Source organism: Chiroxiphia lanceolata, chromosome 4, assembly GCF_009829145.1.
Source record: "Chiroxiphia lanceolata isolate bChiLan1 chromosome 4, bChiLan1.pri, whole genome shotgun sequence".
NCBI lineage: Eukaryota > Metazoa > Chordata > Aves > Passeriformes > Pipridae > Chiroxiphia > Chiroxiphia lanceolata.
In genome coordinates this window covers 57,281,484-57,300,637 of record NC_045640.1, presented here as the reverse complement: position 1 = coordinate 57,300,637, position 19,154 = coordinate 57,281,484, and the positions used below count along the sequence as shown (strand labels likewise).

General features: G+C 43.4%; 1 protein-coding gene across 27 annotated transcripts in view; it reads left to right on the top strand.

Annotated features, from left to right (window-relative positions):
* ADGRL3 (adhesion G protein-coupled receptor L3) overlaps positions 1–19,154 on the top strand; it is a 513,383-nt gene that overhangs the window by 430,209 nt on the left and 64,020 nt on the right. For 26 of the 27 annotated variants that reach the window (XM_032685704.1, XM_032685699.1, XM_032685696.1 and 23 more), the window contains 6 exons: positions 1,253–1,436; positions 2,250–2,372; positions 4,547–4,755; positions 5,420–5,596; positions 16,293–16,502; positions 17,016–17,236. In XM_032685704.1, coding sequence (XP_032541595.1) covers positions 1,253–1,436; positions 2,250–2,372; positions 4,547–4,755; positions 5,420–5,596; positions 16,293–16,502; positions 17,016–17,236 — 1,124 coding nt within the window. The remainder of the gene's footprint in view (positions 1–1,252; positions 1,437–2,249; positions 2,373–4,546; positions 4,756–5,419; positions 5,597–16,292; positions 16,503–17,015; positions 17,237–19,154) is intronic. The other variant, XM_032685683.1, reaches the window with a different exon arrangement.

The following is a 19,154-nucleotide window of genomic DNA, read 5'->3' as shown; positions in this document are numbered from 1 at the left end:
GGTGCTATGCTGTAACTTCTTTTCACTGGTGGGTTTAGAAACAGTATCAGGAGTAAATACTGAAGTATTTCCATGAAAGTGAGCCCCTAGGGTACACTTTAGGCTTGCAAAGTGTTGAAATCCCATGGGACTGTCATTGGCTTGCAGAACAGAGGTGTAGGTTTGATGCCTACGTGTTCGGAATACAGAAAAAGAACAGCAGCTTCCTCTCAGAAGGAAGGTTGATTTCTACAGTCAGCATTAGCTGGCAGTGGAGCTGTTTCTTTGTGGGGCAGGCCTGCCTGGTGGGTAGACACTAACCAGCTGAAGAAAGCATGATCAAAGTAAATTTTTTTTCCTTTTCCTCTGCACAGTCAGTTCTACCAACTGGTACAGCTGATCTCATTAAAAAATGTTAGATGGAAAGTGGTTGAGTCAGCTCTGGTTAGTAACAAAGCGGGGGTTTTAGGTTGAGAAAAACCTTCAGGTTGGGTAGGCTCTACTGCTGTAATTTTGCAGTTATGAGACCAGTACTGTTTCATGTGATCCTGGGTGTGCATCCAGATTAACCTGTGGGAAGTTATCCATGGGAGAACTCTTTGTGTGTGGCAGCCCTGGGGCAGAAGGTGCACTGTAGGAGGGACTGAAGCTCTTACCCAGGGCTGACTCCCTTCTGAATTGAGTGATTTGAAATGTAGTGTCTTATCTAAATCTCTGTGGGCACCTGCTGCTTCTCTGGATGAAGTGGCATAACTAAACTATCTCTGTGTCTTCATGATTGCCTGCCAGAGGTTATGTGGTGGGAAACATTCTAAGGGGAGTGTAGCCTGTGCCGATACTAAATACCTTCCTTGAGTGCCCCAGACCTACTCTTGAATTCTGGTGCTGCAGGTAACAGTAACCTGCTTCACTATGGGTTTTGAAATCTATTTTCCTGCATGTTTCCTTAATCCTCATCTTTCTCCTGCCCCTCCTGCCCCACCCCACCCTAATTCCTTCTTTTCCTAAGCCCAGAGCTGCTGATTACGGAAGCAGAAAAGCACTATTGCAGCGTGCATTTAGAATAAAGTCAATATTTCCTCACTGTCCCATCTGATGGGATAAATGTTGCCAAGCTCCACTGCAGGCTGCCCCAGTGGGTGGGGGAAAGGAGACGCTGTCGTCATCCTATAAATTGATGTGTGTGGAGGATGGGACTGAGCGTATGTCAGAAGTCTCAATGGTGCTTTAGGTTTGCTAGAGCCTTTTCTCACTCCATCCCTCTTCCCTGCAGGCCATGGTGGAGACGGTGAACAACCTCCTGCAGCCACAGGCTCTGAATGCGTGGAGGGACCTGAATGCAAGCGAACAGCAGCGCGCAGCCACCAAATTGCTCGACACCGTGGAGGACAGTGCCTTTGTGCTGGCTGATAACCTGCTGAAGACAGACATCGTCCGGGAGAACACTGACAACATCCGTAAGAGACAGATCCCATAAATATCAAGAGCAGCAAGCGGAAGAGTAAAGGCTGTGAAACCTGACTTTGGCCTTCGCCCCTAGATTAATTGGAGTGCAATTTGTTAGCTATGTCTTGTCCCTTTCTGCGGGACTTCAAAGTCTTTCTGAAAGAGCCTAAAGGAATAAGGCAGCTCTCTACCCTTGAAATCCCATGGAAAATGAGCACCTGACCTGCCTTTATTACTCTTGGCTTTGAGGGTATAATCTGTGCTAGAGCAACGAGAGCATTGCTTCACAGGGAGATTGTTCATCGTAATGCAATTGTGTTTCATTTCATACAAATTTGTGTCTTTATTCAGCTGATTGTTGATTTTAATTAAAAAACAAGCATGATGGAAAGCACCAGCACTCCCACTGTGCATATGTAAAATGAGAACAACTCTTCTTTCTATTTCTATGAATACAGATCCCGAGCATTGATAACATTTACACAAAGTAGCAATCGCCAGTGGCAAAGAACTAGTATTTTCAGATTTTCATTTTAACCATTGTCCTTAATATCCTGAGGTTCTTGTTTACAAGAACTGGTTGTCTTTTGTCTTCCACAGAGAGTAGAATTTATTTGCCTTTTTTTTTTTTAATTAAATTTAAAACTTCTTCAGGGCAAAGGTTTAAAAAGAAATAGGAGCCCAAACACATTCTAGCATGAAGCGTTGTAAGTTGATTCCTCTACTCTCAGACGGTCTGGAACACCATTTCATAGCTTTGAAATACTGTGTTGAAGATTATTTCAGTATAGATTTTTCTTAGTGTCGGTTTCTCTTGCAAACAGAGCTGGAAGTTGCGAGACTAAGCACAGATGGGAATCTGGAAGATCTGAAGTTTCCCCAGAACATGGGCCACGGGAGCGCCATTCAGCTGTCAGCAAATACCTTGAAGCAAAATGGTCGAAATGGTAGGTCTAGCACTTCAGGCCACACTAGCCTTATGAGTCAGTCATGCCTTAGGCACTGTTTTGTGTTTAACCATTGCAAGTATAGTATTAATCTCTCTGTTAATATTTAAATTAATGATAGTGTCGGTTGCTCATGCCCTTGACTGCAAGCTCATTTAGCTGACTGGGAATGCATTATATTGCTAAGTGATTCACAGCCTTCAAAAGTATTCTGTGATGGTAAAAATGCATCAGATCTTTAAATTATGTGGCTGCTGGGGCACAGCGCTGAGTCCAGAAAAGTGCTTTTAACTGCTGCTGTCTGCAGGAGGAGGCTTCAGATGGGATAAGTGGCTTGTTTGCGTAAACTGCTTCACAGCAGGGCACTATCTGAAAAAGTAGAGGGAAGAAACAATAGTAGCAAATATTAATAATGAGCCGACATGGCAGAAGAAGTTGATTAACTGTTATGAGTCTAAATCTTTAGTGCCTTTCTTTCTGTATGTTATGAACCTCCTGAAACAGCATAAATTAGAGATGATGTTATACGTGAATGGTCTTCATCCTTCCAAACCATTTATTTTCAGATCAGGAGTTTGAGCAGACACCTTTGTTGATCTCTACAGCCCCGCTGCAGATCAACTTCAAATTCATAAGCTTCTACTGATTTGCCTAATATACTCCTATTTCTGAGTTCCTTTAAAATTTAATCTATGTGCAGGGGACCACAATCTGGTACAGGCTTCGATCACTGCTTGGGTTCAAAGGGACTTTTAAGGTTGTCTAGTTCCAACCCCTCTGCCATGGGCAGATCAGGTAACTAGATCAGGTTACTCAAAGCCCCGTCCAACCTGGTCTTGAACGCTTCCATGGATGGGACATCCACAACTTCTCTGGGGAACCTTTTCCAGTGCCTTGCCTTTCTCTAAACAAAGAATAAAGAATATAGGGCAGTATTACAGCCAGACCAGATGTGTTAAAACTTCCAAAAATTTCAGGCAACTATTGAAAGTAAAGTTTGGTCTGGTGGTTCAAAAATAAAGTTTTGCCATTGGCTCCCTTGATGGCATTTTGCACCTTTGGATATAGGATTTGCAGAGAAGTATTTCTTTTAGAGACAGTCTAAACTCAAGATGTGTAGCAAAACTCCATCAGGACAGGAGTTTCACTCTGCTATCAAGGTTTGGAGATCTGTAGGGAAAGAGAAATGCTGTAGGGAAAGAGAAAGTGAAGGGGAAGTCTGTGTTTCTAAACATAGTATCACTGGAGTTCTGATCAAATCAGAAGAACCCCATCAATTTGCACCAGCTTGGCACATGCCTGGAGGCAACCAAAGAGCTAGAAATAAATTATAATAGAAGAATTTAGGTTGTGAGGGACCTTTGGAGTCATCAGTGCTTCACCTTCCTTAGAAGCTGTGGTGATTCCTATAGAATCAAAAACATACCTCTCTCTACAACTAATACAAATAGAGGCAAACAAATCACATTCCATTCTTATTTATAGCCTGTGAAATAATGTGCAAAACAGAAGGCAAACTGGATGGTTTCAGTTAAAAACAGTTGGCTGGTAGCCCAGGTTTTCTGCAGGCTTCCTAAGGGTGTTTTTCTGGTTATCTGATTGGCAAATTAGGAAAATAAATATATTTTTAAATTAAATTTCTTGATTTTTGTTTTACCCATCATGTGAGATTGGAACTGTGTTGGAAAGGTTTTGATTTCTTCTCTCAGATTTGTCCCTACACTTTTCTGAAAAAGTCTTAATTTATTAACAGACTAAATTATAATTTTATACCGCATCTGCGTGACAGGCCAGCATGTTTCCCAAGCATAGCCTGAAGAATAAAGTGATGTTAGGTGAGAAATTGACCACCTGGCCTCCTTTTTCCTGGAGCCAGTTACACCTACTGGTGTCAAAAATAAGCCCACCTTCTCTGTCTGTCTTCCGCTGATTTGTTTGCTTATAAAAGTTTGTTTTGGAAGAAGGAGGTCTGCCTTTCTTATCCATGGGATGCTTGTTGCACCTCTTGGTGATCACTGGGATTGGCAGGAGGTGGGTTTTCATAAGCCACCTCTTGGTCCATTCACGTTTTCTCAGAGAAGTTTTGAAATTGGTTCAGAGAAGAGATTTGTCATCTAGAAAAATATCACCCCAGTGAGTTGATTTGGATATCTAACCTCTTACTGCTCTTCTAGGTGAAATCAGGGTGGCTTTTGTACTGTACAACAACCTGGGCACCTATCTCTCCACGGAGAATGCCAGCATGAAGTTGGGAACAGAAGCAATGTCGACTAATCACTCCGTCATTGTCAACTCCCCTGTCATCACTGCAGCAATAAACAAAGAGTTCAGCAATAAGGTTTACCTGGCTGATCCTGTGGTGTTTACTGTCAAGCACATCAAGGTGTGTGAGTTCGAAAAGCGCTTCTCTTTTTTTCAGTTTCTGAAATAAAGTGATGGAAAAGTTGGCTGCTGTGAGGCCCCCAGCAGTGCTTGATTAGATTTTGAATTATACTTTTGTTCCTTTGCACTTTGTGTTATTTATGGAGGTGGTCTCTTTTACATTGCATTAATAGAAGTAAAGAAAATATCTCCTTTGAGCTGATGCCCATTGCTCCGTTGCTGACATGCGTCATTCTGTAATTAAAAACTACCAATATATTAGAATAGACCATATTATTATTTTATCATGGTGGCAGGGGATGTTAGAGGAAGGTGGAATTACAGTGAAAGAGGACTGCTAGTCCTCCTGTTAGCCAAGCACAGTCATTGCAAAAGTTGATTGCTTAAAGCAATTAATTTCTCTCCTCTGCAATGCAAATGAAGCAGTCTGGTTTGGAAGAGCTGGATTTAGTCAATGCCTGAAATTAATCAAGAACAAAGAACTAAGTTTGCATTAGGAAAGAGAGCAGCAACAATCTAACTTTCTCTAGTATTGGCAAGTAATACTTGACTGCTGATTATTTATCTAAAATTAAAGTGTGAGAGTACGAAATGCCTCAGTAGTGCATTTAGAAATCTCTGAGAGCCTATCATTTTTATTACATTTATTAATTTCTTCCCTGCAGCAGTCAGAAGAAAATTTCAACCCGAATTGTTCGTTCTGGAGCTATACAAAACGTACAATGACAGGGTACTGGTCCACCCAGGGCTGTCGCCTCCTGACAACTAACAAGACGCACACCACATGCTCCTGCAATCACCTGACCAACTTTGCAGTCCTGATGGCCCATGTGGAAGTTAAGGTAGGCATTGCACATTCACAGGCTGCCAGTGCGCTGGGTGGGCAGGAGAAGTGGTCAACGTGTAATACAGTTTTCCTACTGCAAATGGAGTTGAGCAGGGAAGTTGCTGTGTGACAGGAACTCTAAAAGTAGAAACCATCTGGTGTAAATCTTCCTTCTGCTGCATGGTGAAACAGGAGATAGTCATACCAATGCAAATCCTGTCTTAAGCTCCTAGCTTGGGCAGTTCTGAGCTGAGGATAATGAGTGAGCAGGCTTGCTGTTGCCATATCATTTGGTAACCGGTGCAGAACATCTCCTGGCTGAGTTCTTGCTCGTGGGTTCCTCAGTGTAGGCATACTGAGCACCCTGGCTGCAGTCTGCCTCCTGGGTGCAAGCTGTGTGTCCTGCTTGCAGCAGCTGCAGATACACTGCCACACATGTTTGTGTGAGGTACATGTGGGGACTCAAAAGTGTTTTCCCACTTCCAGTTAGGAGGAAAAAGTTACCTTCTCTGCATCTCGTTGTGTGACAGTGAGCTACACATAAAAGGGAAGCTTCTTATACCATCCTGTATAGACTGTACATCTACCTGAGGCCAGTACATGATCAACTAGTTCCCTCACCTGCATTTAGGTCTGTAGTATAATTCTGGCTTTCCACGTGACTACCACTGGAGCTAAATAGTTACTCCTGAAAGTAGATGTTCTTTGTTGTTGCAATGGTTTGGAGAGTAAAGTGCACATTTGGGATTTTATTGAGGAACAGGAGGATGGTTGAGATGGTCCTCCATTTCCTAAGCTGCCTTGGTTGTCTTTGATTGAGAACTGTCTCAACTGCTACAGAAAGAAGAGGAGAAGGCCCTGAAGCCCAAAAGATTTTGGCCTAGTCATTTTCTGTGTTGCAGTGTCTTCATATCGTGTGCCTGGCACTGCAGCAGAATCCACAGCTCTGAGCTAGATATGGACTTGGCATCTTCTATGCAGGCAGAACGTTTCAGAACCACTTCCATGACCATATAACAACAAAAGCTATTATGGTTTTAAAAGACCTTTTCTCAAATAGCCTTCCAGTGTCACTGCTTTGTATATTTTTGTTCTACTTCATAATCTGAAGAGGAATGTGAAGAGCTGCAATAAAATATATATTAAACAACCATCATGCATGACTAAAGCTCTTAAAAAAAAAGAAATGAGAGCATGGGAGCACATTCACCACAACAGCTGGAACCAGCTGAGGGGGGCAGGGGTAGATCTATTGTTGCTGCAGGTTCACATATCCTTTTTATTCTACAGGAGTCAGTTCTAGTCCAGGAAACATGCCATAAAATGACTGAGGCATTGTCCTGGGAGATGTCTACAGAAATGGCCTATTCAGAGCACATTTTTACAGGTTAATGGCATTCTGCAGTCCAGGTCTGGTTTTGCCAGTTTCCTGCAACTGCTTGAATTTTCATAAGAAATGTGTGCTTGGCTTGTTATCGCCTGTCTGGAATTAACAGATATACCTGAGTCACTGAAGTCAGAGATTGCACCTGGGAAATGCAGATAAGTTTCCACTCCATTGGTGTGAATGAGGGTGATCCCTACTGCATGTGCAGGATACAGGCTGGTGCTGAACAAGCCTCTTCTCAAACTGCAAGTAGGTCAGCCTTGTCTGCACATTTCATCCAAACCTCATTAGACAAGTAGTGCTCGTGTTATCTCATCTTGCAGGAAAAGGATGTTAGACCCTTCCTCACCAACAGGTTGGAAAGAGATACAGCTGGAAGCTTCCTGAGTGCCAAGCCAGTGTGCTATTAGCTGGTGGCTGTTTCTGGATTAACAAGTACCCTCAAGACTTTCAGGTCATGTTTTATCATTTGTTGCAGCCAAAGTATCACTGCTGTAAGAGCCAAATTGGCTGCACTTTATTGACTCTGATGTAACCAGACAGCTTCCTGGCATGCCCACTTTAATGATCATCCCGGTCTGAGGGCAAAGGCAGGTATGGCACCTGCAAACCTTTGCAGCTCGTCCCTCCAGCTGCTTCTCACCTGGCTCTTCCTGGTGACACTGTCTCGCTCTGGTCTGCTGGTGGAGCTGACCATGTGGCTCTTGGCAAATCTGGGATGTGGCTTCTATGACATTCCTTATGTTATTGCATTGAATTGATTTTAAAGTCTTGGCAGCAGAATACCTACTGTTTTGGAAAAGTGGAGGCTTAAAAATAAAGGGGGGTTGCTGTCATTCGTTGACTCTCACTCACTGCTCAGAGACATGCTTTTGAGCCATTTTGTTATTTTGTGTCTTGTACAAAGAGGCATTCCATGCCTCAAAGACCTGTTAGTCTTCTTGGAGGTGGAATGTGTCAATGGGGCAATGATGTTGTGTGCAGGACCTCTTAGAGCAGCGTTCTGGCCAGTGACTAGGATCCCTAAAGAGGACCTTCATACGCACAATAGTTAATAATATTCTGGGAGTTTTGCAGCAGAAATAATTTTCTCCGGTAATTGAGATTTGTAGTTTACTGTCCTTAGTTGTTTGAATTTTTGGATCCATAGGGAGCATCCTTTGGTGTAATTAGTGAATATAACCCCCTACCTAATGAGACTGAACAATAGGCCTCATGGGGAGCAGACATCCAAGTCCTGTTCCTTAATCAAAAAAACAGCGCCTATTTGACAAGTGTCTCATCTGGTCATGAGTGATGTCCCTCCCTGGTAACATGGCAAAAGAGTGTGTTCTCCAGAGGAGACCTCAGTGGCTGCTCTGCAAGTTACAGGCTACAATTTAATTATTAGCAGAGAGGATGTGGCAAGGTGGAGCTGGAAGGTAGCGCCGCTGAGGGAGTTGATTGATGGCCTTCTGGCTCTCTAGCATGAAAAAGTAATATGTCTTTGTCCGAAGGGGCAGAAAATGACACTGGCTGACCATGGCAACAGGGATTTATTGGTGTGCTTCAAGAGTAGAAGTTGCTGGGATCAATTCTGGTCTTAATACGACAGTACCTGATTAAGAGGAGAATTTAATTTGAAGATGCTTTCTGCCTGTTAAAATTGGTTGGGCCCAGAGTTTCTTATTCACCCACATACTTCAGTGGGGTAAAACAACAGTGCCCAAGGCCAAAAGCTGGCTGTGCTCACAAGCAGGATGCATAGCTGCTGGGAACAGTGATGGACCCTCATCTGCAGGTACCCCTCTAGCCCCTGTCAGAGCCCCAGCTAGCATGGGGTGAGAACAGTAGGACTGTATAACAAGTTGTGAGCTGGATCTCACTGATGAATCCTCCTGGTAAGGGATGACCTTACAGACATGCTGTGCTCATTGCCCTGCCAGACCGTTTACCAGGAAAAATGAGAACCTCCTTTTGCAGAGAGGTTTTAAGACTTGGAAACAAATCACCATTTTTACCATCTAGGAGGCTCATTTGACCTGTGTTATGAGAAAATTATTACAGTCTCATAGATGTTTTGTTAAATTATGATATAAGTTTAACATAGACGAGATCTATGTTAATATCTATCTATTGCTTGAATTGGTAGGATGTTATCACCCTTAAATTCTATAAAAATGTGGTGGCTCCCATGCTATGGAACAAAGCCCATAGTTAAATAAGCCATTCTACCTATGTAATTGCTGCAGAATTAGTCAAAATTTACAGGCTGTTTTTCATATAAGCTTGTGCTTTTCATCATATTAATTATAGCAGATGCATCTTAAATGTATCATGGGAAAATTATGCAGCCAGAAAACAAGTTTAGAGCTGGTGGGAAAATGCAATTAAAAAACCCACCCAACACAGAGTAAGCAAAGGTACCCCAGGGTAGATAAACATTGCTTATCAATATGTAGTGAATGCCAGGTCTTACTTTTCTTTTTAAAAAAAAAAAAAAGAGAAAGAGGGAAAAAAAGAAAGCTGTTTTAACTGTTGCAATTAATAGGAAGCTTTCAGGTGTTATTCTATACCACAAACACGTTACACTGTGCTAATTATTTGGGGAATGGAAGCATAAGGCAAGTGAAGGAGAGAAAGGAATAAAAATATGTGACGTCTGAATGGAATGCAGTGGTCCCTTGCCTAAAGCAGTACAGCCATTTCAGATATAAAGAGCAAGCTGAAGTTATTGCAAGCTGGTTTATCCATATATTAGCACTTGTGGGATTGAGCAGAAATGAATGAAAGCAGAAGTGGGTGCAGGATTACAAAAACACTCTAACTGCAGAATTAAATTACTGAAACCTCCATGTAATGAATTTTGCAAGACAAATCATTTAGTACCATCAAAGGTGCTAATTCTAAAAAACCCCAAGCTTATATATTACACGTTGCAAAAAGTAACTTGTTCTAATATGTTATTAAATAAGGACTATTTTAATTAAGTGGAAAAATCATTAAATGTGTTTGTCTTCAGTGAGATTGTAAAATTCAAAATACAGCAGTATTTGAGTATGTGTTAAGGACAGAAATCTGTCACTTCAGTGAACCCCAAGAACAAGGAGCTATAAACAGCATGTTGGTTATACCTTAATTAAAATATACCTATTAGGTCAAGTAATCTATGCCTATGGGGTCTATTTAGAGTTGTAACTGGTAGCAGTGTCTTTCAGCTTTTTGTCTAGGTTAGACAGCTGCAAGTCACTCCAGGGAGTTCATTGAGTTCCTTACTCTCAGTTTGACACACATTGTTTTGCGTTGAGCTCTAATTGTGTCTTGCTGTTTCTAGTTCTCATGTGTTTTGTTGGACATCTCACTGGTCCTTGTCTGTGCATTCCCCAAAGCACTGACCCAGATCTTCTCAGGTTTCCACTTTTGGGTGTCCAACCTGGAAACAACTAGAGAACCAACTGTTCCTGGCTTCAGACAAAAATACCCTTCAGCCCCTGAATTTGCAGTTTCTTAGCTTGGTGCTTACAAGTGTCAGAAATTAGAGCACACTGCAGTTTATTAGCCATGGCTTCCTTTCCCTTCAGTCCAACAGGTACATATTTGCTTAGTATTGCTTTTCTTGACTCTCCAAGCTGCCAGACAGGGCTAGTTTCATAGTAAGGAGTTGTGCCACAGAGCATGGAAACATCATCACTCTGCAGGGTTTCCTGACCCTCTGTTCTAAAATTCACACGAAATTCCTGCAGCTCCTATTGGCAAGCCTTGCTCTCTGTCTTGCTACACCCTTCCTTTCTGGCCGAGAGTGTGTTGGATGTGTGGACCAAAGCAGAGGTAGTGGCCGTGGTGTGGTGGAAACGTCCCAGCTGTCTCTCGGCACCAGGCTGGATAAGACCATCACTGTGACAGCAGAAGCTGATGATGCTGTGACCAGACTTTTTCCAGAAACTCAAGTTAACAAGCTGGCAGCTTGGCTGGGTAGATGTGTACACTGAGTTTGGCACAACCACCACAGCTCATTTCTTGGGATGGAGATGCCATATGAGTAAGCAGAACTGCCTGAATCCAGCCAGCAGAGAAGGGCAGGATGATGGATGCAGCTGTTTTTCCAAGCCTCACCACTTCTCAACAACTGAATCTCACCTCAGCTGCATTCCAATGGCAGCAGTGTTGGTGAATGCAGTGGAAACACTGGGCTCTTGCCACATGCTGTATCTGCAGTAGTGTTCATAACATGCAATGAGGTGAGGTCTGTACCCATTTCTCTGTGCTCACCTGCCCCCATATAGCTTTATTCTGGTCACGGAGGTTTCTGTGACTTGTGCTGGCTGCTGCTTCTGGCAGTTGCTGGAAGGCTGTTGCATTTTGGGGAGAAATTTGTGGGACAGAATTCTGCTAGGAGGCCTTAATCTTACTGAGGAAGGCGGAAGAGGAGGAAAATGATCCGTGTTGCCCACGCGGAATATGAAGGTAGGTTTGTGGACTAAGACAAGGAGAGGAAAGGCAACTAAAGCACCTTGCAGGAGTGCTTGGGGATCTGAGCCTTATTATGAACGGCCGTAGCCTGAAGACAGTGATGTTGCACAGGGGCTCTCTTTTTTTCCTGGGTTACAACCTGATGGTGTCCTGACAGCATCGCCTTTGCAGAGTAGAGAGGGGATATGTACCAGGCCCATGGGTGCTGTTTTTGCTGTGGGATGCCTCCAGCACATACTCCTCTTGGCCACAGAGGGGGAAGAGCTCCCCCAAAACCTCTCATACCTGCATAGCTGTGGTAGGTGATGCCTCTAGCCAGCCCAGACACACTGAGGAGTCCTTTGGGGTTTCCTCCCAGTCCATGTACCCCAGCTGATGCTTTTGGCACATTTACAAACGCATCTGCTTCTTAAGTAGCCCTTTGCACTTAGCCACAAAGCATTACAGACGGGTCATAGCAGTAATCCTCTCTCACCACCAGTGATGGGGGAAAAAGGGCAGAGGGACCCTGCATGGCCCCAAATAGCTACAAATCCAGGAAGCAGTATCAGCAATGCACAGAAGTTCAAACCTGTCCCACTTGGGTCTCTGCCCAGCCCAGTACACTGCCAGCTCCCACCAGGCGCCGAGCGGTCATATCTGAGCTAGTTTATGACATTGTGTTTTTATTTACTGCTTGCTTATTCCTCTACCCCCAAAGATATTATTTCTTCCATTCCTGGAGGGACAGATTAGGCAAAGGAATGTGTCCTTTGCTGCTGGCAGCTCAGTTTGGCTGCTGTTTTCTTCTGCTGATGTTTTTAATAAGGGAGGAAATGGCTGTTCATCTCAGGGAGAGCCATTCTGTCATAAGCTGACATTCCCTGGGATTTGTTTTTATTAGCTCAGCTCTGGTGTACAGGCACTGCCAGAGCTCCTCATTGATTTTCCCAGCCTGGATAATATCTGGGCTGCCTGCTCACCGTGCCATGGTTGCTACCAGTTCTCCAGTAACTCCTCCTGCACAAGTCTCCATGAACACTCTCCTCCTACTGCTCTTGGCCCCACTGGAGCAAAAACAGAGCTTTATTCCAAAGCCAGAGACATTTCCTTTCACTGGGATTTGGGTCAGGCTCATACCTAAATCATAAGTGTAAAACATACTTAATATAGAAGCCCTTTAACTGCAGTGGATTATTTTATCTCTTTCAATTATTCAATTATTCAATTCAATTCAATTAAGTTGTTCCTGTGCTGAAAGTAATCTGCATGTCAGTTTACCTGTAAAGTTTATGTAGCTTAGTGGTAACAAAACTCAGTGTCTTGCATGCTCTGCCATGTAGCACCAGTCTTGTCAGCCATGGTACATTTGGGCAAGGAGCTGTTTGATTGATTCTGTAAGGAAATTCTCTCTTGGACTGACATCTGGTATCTCTCATGAGCTCTTCTGGTTGCCCAGGTATTTGGGAGATCATTGAGAAGCAAGAGTTGACTATTACCAATACACTGGTGGTTTCAGAAGTATTTTGCATGCTTTAGAGACCCTAGGGCTTGCATTGTTCCGTAAGGATGTCATTAGGGATCTTTAGGGAATAAAAAATCCCTTAGGGTCATGATCAGCAGCACAGAATCTAGATGGACCTGAGCAGGGAGCTTGGACCAAATGACCCCACTGGTGGTGCCTTCCAACCTTATCCAATCTGTGATTCAGTGATCAGCATGCAAATCAAAGCTATTTTATCCTTAGTCAAGGAGTGTTTTAATAGTGCTGGACAGGGTAAAGAGAAGATTTACTCCTTTTGCATTTTTCTGTGGCTAAGGGGCCAGGCTTGGAGACTAAGACCCAAATACAAAATCTTGGTGTGCTATGTATCATATTTAACCTCGGAACTCCATATACCAGCTGTGTAAGCCAGGTACATTGCTCCCTTATTTGTCACACAGTGATTGGGTGATGGCAAGGATAAGCTCATGGCATTGGGAGTGATTACCACTATTCCTCCTTTTCCCATATTATTCTGCTTTGTGAGCTGTGACACTGCAGTAATTCACAAGTTTCAATCTCCAGCAAAAGGCAAATTTCATTTTGTTGTACTTGCTGGTGTAAAAACTCTGGATATGCCTGCCCTGAGGGTAGTTGGTGCTGCCCTGGGGAGGATGCCAACCTTCCTTGACTCATTGGCTCTGCAGTAGCACCTGAAATTGGGCATCCCAAACAGGATGGAGTGTATCCAGCTCTTAAAATTCAACCCACTTTCTCTCTTGGACTTTACTAGAAAAGCTATGAATTCATATTTTTTCCCCTGAGGTGTTTTTAAATTGCTCTTGTTCCCAGTTTATTGTTATTATTCCTTTTTGTTTGTTCTTTTGTGAATTTGTTGAGTTTGGAGAGGGAGTTTGTAATTATGGAGAAGCTGGTTTTATGGTTGTTTCCCAGCACTCCAGGGATGAGTGTTATATGCATAAAGTCAGTATTATCTTTACGATTAATATTAAAAAGAAGAGTAGTGTGATAATAATAATAATAATACAACAACGAAGCATGTTTATTGTTAAGCATGGTAAGCTTCTTGGGCAAGCAGCCCTTCCCTGAGGAAGACCATGAACCCAGATGGTAGGATCCCACTCCAGGAGCAAAAAACACCTGTAATTCCTGCATCATGTATTAAAGTCAGCAGAGCTGTGGTTTTGTGATAAGCGGTGCAGGAACTGAGACCTTTGAGATTCATCCCCCCATCTAGGGTAAGAAGCCCTCAGAGAATTTTCCCTACACCAAGCTAAATTTGCCTTGGGATAGATGAATCTGTGCTGTTGGCTGCGTCTGGGTGGGGTGGGTGCGTCTGGCCAAAGTCTGTGTGGTTGCTTTTTCCTTGTAACCACCTCCGTTAGCTGCCTTGTCCTGCTCACCCAGCCCAAGAGCTCTTGGTCCATTCAGCCTGGCAGGGCAGTCTAATCAGATGAAGGCTTGTTCAGGGAGATGTTCTCCTGCCATTCTCTAGCAGCCTCAGACAAAAGAATGATTTGCAAGGTGCAAGGTTTGCATTAACATTTTTTCGTAGAGTTAAGAGGGATGGATGAGCTGGAATGACACTGAGATAAAGCAATGCGCAGCAGCCAGGAAAATGATGTGCTTCATCTTGTCAGTGTTCTGGGCGCTGCTGGATGAGCTGGCTGGAATAGGCATTTCTGTCATGATCTACAGAAAGCACACAATGATTTCTTGTCTCCCTGTTGGACTTGTGACCTCTAGTTCCTTAGATACTGGAAATACTGAGGAGGAGCTTCAAGAGTGTTTGGGCAAGGAAGCTCTCCGTCTTTCTACATCCAAGTCTCTCTGAAGAGAAAGCTTCCAGCATGGAAGAGATGGAACAGAGAGTCACTCCCCATCTTTCATTATCATTTGATACCTATCACTCATGCTGATAAAGCCAAAGAGCTGAAAGGTTTGAGTTGTTTCTTGTGGGTGCTAACATAGCAGAGTGTATATCGGGAAAGGCCTGACATTTGATGTGGCTTTATCATTGGCAGGCAGGCAAAGAAAATGGATAAATTAATCACCTTTTCTCTCCATCTGTCATAAGCTTTTATCCCATGGAGAGAAAAATGTTTCCAGTTTGCCCTGGCTTTTTGAAGTGTGACACTATTGTATTTGCCAGCCTAAGTCATTGAAATGCCAGAAGTGGTGGGGAATGTGATTACCATTTATAACACAACCTGGTGGACCACAAAGCTGGGTTGCAAGCCCCTTTGGTCTTCCTGGAAAACCCCCAGAGATTTCCAGCCATTCTTTTCCTCAGCTGATTGAGTCTAACCACTTAGCCCCAAGCAACCATCTCCTGACTCACCGTGTATGTCTCACTTGTTATTTACATTTTACCCTCTAATTTCACTGCATCTCATGGAAACTTGGGGAGTTACGGGTGAGTTTTACAGCCTGAATAAGGAATAAGGTGCTAGGATACTCTTACCAAGAGGGTCTCATCACTCCCCTCCTCTTTCTGTGAGGGATACTTAGTGTAAGCTCAGGAACAATGCAGGACTGTTTTATCAGCAGAGCCAAGGCACGCCTATGTTACCCCTCACAAAACTTTACTGCCTTACTTTGCCACTGGAAATGGCCTTGTTTGCATGGCTTTGGAGTAAAACTATGTTACGAGTTCATCACAGGGAATCACTAGCTTTCCAGGCTGTCTTAAAATCACTGTTCTGTCACAGTTTAAAAGCAAATTCGTGTTAAAAGATCTGTCCTTTTTTTTCTGGGTAATATTTTAGGGATCAATCTGACTTCCTAGGATTTTTAAAATATGACTCTAGGGTTGAAAAAGAAAAATCAAACTTCTTTTCTCCTTCCTCTGTGGAAAAAAAAATTAATTTGCGCAATCTCTTTCTGTCCAAAGCCTCCAAGCCTTCAAGCTCATACATCTCTGCGAACGTTTAAAGAGATTCTTTTTTCACTGTTGGTAAATGGTTGTAATGGACTTGGGGTTGTTGGACACAATGTTGTCAGCATGACACACTTTTTTACACTTGACTCATGGCATTTGATGGTTCTTTGCTGTGTGTCCAGGTGCTCCTTTACCACATTTGCGTAAGATGGAGCTGCACGCAAGACTAGCTATGACATCTCAGTATTTTCAACAACAGCATCATTGTTTCTGGGATGTTTTTGGATCTGAGTCTGTTTAGGGCACCTGCAGCTTGCAAGATACTTTGGAGCCAGTGTTTCAGGTTTCAAGTTTAGGTCCATTTCATCTTTTTGGTAGTGGTACTTTGTGCCACAGCTTGGTGAGTTGGTACAAATATTTGGAGAAGAGTCTCAGGCAACCTCACTCTGTGTCTGGGATGAATTAAAAGTCATGCATCATGCAGCAATGAGATATTTTGGTTTTATCTACAGCACAGCGATGCAGTCCATGACCTACTCCTGGACTTCATCACATGGGTTGGCATCCTGCTCTCACTGGTCTGCCTCCTGATCTGCATCTTCACCTTCTGCTTCTTCCGTGGGCTGCAGAGCGATCGCAACACGATTCACAAGAATTTGTGCATCAGCCTCTTCGTGGCAGAACTCCTCTTCCTCATCGGCATCAACCGGACTGACCAGCCGGTAAGAGACAAAGAGTTTTCTGCTTCTGTCACAGGCACTTCTCTCAGTGCATGTGCAGTGTTTGACTGTGCAGTGAGATACGTTCTAGCGCTGTCTGAATTCCACCCATGAATCCTCACAGGGTTGGGCCCCTGGTTGTTAACTGCGAGTCACATGCTGATGCCTGCTGTGATTTCAGAGGCTGTATGTGTGTTGCTTGTAAATGATGTGTGTGTCTGTTCAATAAGCAGGTTGTAAAAATACACTTACACTTTGTGCATCTCTATATGTTTATTTATCAGACTGTGTACATACCTACCGTTGTATCTTTTAATGTAATTTATATATGTGAAGGTGTGTCTATTTTGAAATAATTCACACACATCTTCCAAGTGAGAAAAAGTTCTTCCTTGGGGGAGGGAAGATAAGAACTCCCTGATTTTTATTAAACCTCCCAGTAAGAGTAATCCAGACTGTTGCATTAATTCAGCATGGTACAAACACCTTCCCTTGCTCTTTTCAATCCTCATGCAGATTGCCTGTGCCGTCTTTGCTGCCCTCCTGCACTTCTTCTTCCTGGCAGCTTTCACCTGGATGTTCCTGGAGGGAGTGCAGCTCTACATCATGCTGGTGGAGGTTTTTGAGAGCGAACACTCCCGGAGGAAGTACTTCTATTTGGTGGGCTATGGCATGCCTGCGCTGATCGTGGCCGTGTCAGCAGCGGTGGACTACCGGAGCTATGGCACGGACAAAGTGTGAGTGAGCTTGGCGTTGCTTGGACCTGGGCAGGAGAGATGGGAGTGGGGACGATGAAGGGATGTGAGGAGCCCCCAGGGCTTGTGCAGGCAGAGCTCAGCCAGGAGGCGTTCCTTGCCTCATTTCTTTGTCTCCAGTGCAGACTGTGATGACACAGGACAAATTCCCCACTATGAAATGATTTGCAAAGGTATTTTCCAGGGAAGTCAGTTGAGGAAAATTTTATCACATGATTGCATAACATCAGCAGAGGTGACTGTCCCAAGTCTCAGCAAGGTCATCCTTCTCTAATCAAAGAGTATTTCTTATTTGAATGAATAAATACTGCTTTCTTCCTCTTTTTTTTAAGTGTTCTATCAAATTAATAGAGCCTACAGGCAAAACAGGTGATGATTGTGGAGTGCATTAGACTCTTGGCAAATTGGAACAGCTATATCATTCATCATTATAAATATTCTTAAAAGAGTTTTCAGCATTGCTGAAGCTGGTATCAAAGCACAATTTAGATTATTGTACACCACTGTCTAATGGAAAACAAAGGAAAAAATGAGCCTTTGATTCTCTTTGCCATCTTTGCTACAGTAGTGTTTTTATTGACTTTTTTTTTTTTTTTTGCTTCCCTTGTCAGGCTGCCTTTCCATGTCATTTTAACTGAGTTAAGGGCTCAGTATGAAGGTGTACATAGCAATGAGCTGGTGGTGTTTATAAAGCTCTTTTTTAGCATAAGTTGTGTCAGGCCATGGCAGCAGTTGATATTCTGTTAAGTTCAACTACAAATTTTTTGCCAGAAATCTTATTAGTATATATGAGCCGGATTTCTTGCAAAAGCAGATTTGTAGAGCAGTGGAGCTGCTCACGATCCATTACCATGCCAGCAGATAGGTTTGGATCCCAGATGGATATTTGTGTTGTGTTCCTCCCATGAGTAGGAGAATAGCAACCTGAATTTGTATAAATGTCATGCCTGGTGGAAAGGAAATGGCCCACACAGATAAAGGTAGGAGTGTGTAAGTTTTCAAGGATCTCTACCAATTTATCCAGAGTAGTCTGACCGACTTTGACAGGCCTAGAAGGCAAAGAATAAGTGACACAACAGCTGATCACCATTTTTGGAGAAGATTTTCCATGAGCTGCCACCTGCTTTCTGCCCCAACCAGCTCTTCTATTCACATCCCCTCTTGAGCAATATATAAGCACCTGTTGAATCAGGTATGGAAACATTTTACCTTGTCTCTTTGGACAAATTTATTCTTACTGTGGTGTTTCTACAGAGGACCTGTCTCTTCACAGAAGCCTACATTCGGCACGTGGAGCCTCAAACATGTTACAGCCAAAGGGTCACGAGTCCAGCTGTCTGGAAAGGCAGTTCCCATACATTTACCATTGCTGGAGCTGTGTCCTCACCGGTCCACATTGCAGTCTGGTATTTAGTGGCTACTTTCCACGCTGCTCACCTTGTGACTTCTGCAGCGTTACCATCACAGGGTTTGGAGCATCAGTGTGATCCTTTTGACTTCTCTCTCATAGAATCATAGAATCAGACGAGTTGGAAAGGACCTCTGAGATCATCAAGTCCAACCCTTGATCCACTACCACCAGAGTTGCTAGACCATGGCACTAAGTGCCACGTCCAGCCTCATCTTAAAAACCTCCAGGGACGGAGAATCTCAACATTTTGAGCTGCCTGCCAAGAAAACCCAGCACTGCAGCTAGTTTGAAGCTAGCACCAACTGCGTTCCCTTACAGTGCTCTGTAACTGTTGGGTGCTGAAAATGTCTTACTTTGTTCCCTCATAGTGAAAGGACACTCCCAAGCCCAGGGCATGGCTTTGGATGTGACACAGCAGTTGACTTGCATCCACCTTCATCTTTGCAGAGTCCTTCATGATGTTCTGTAGGGATGACTAGAGTAGGAGTG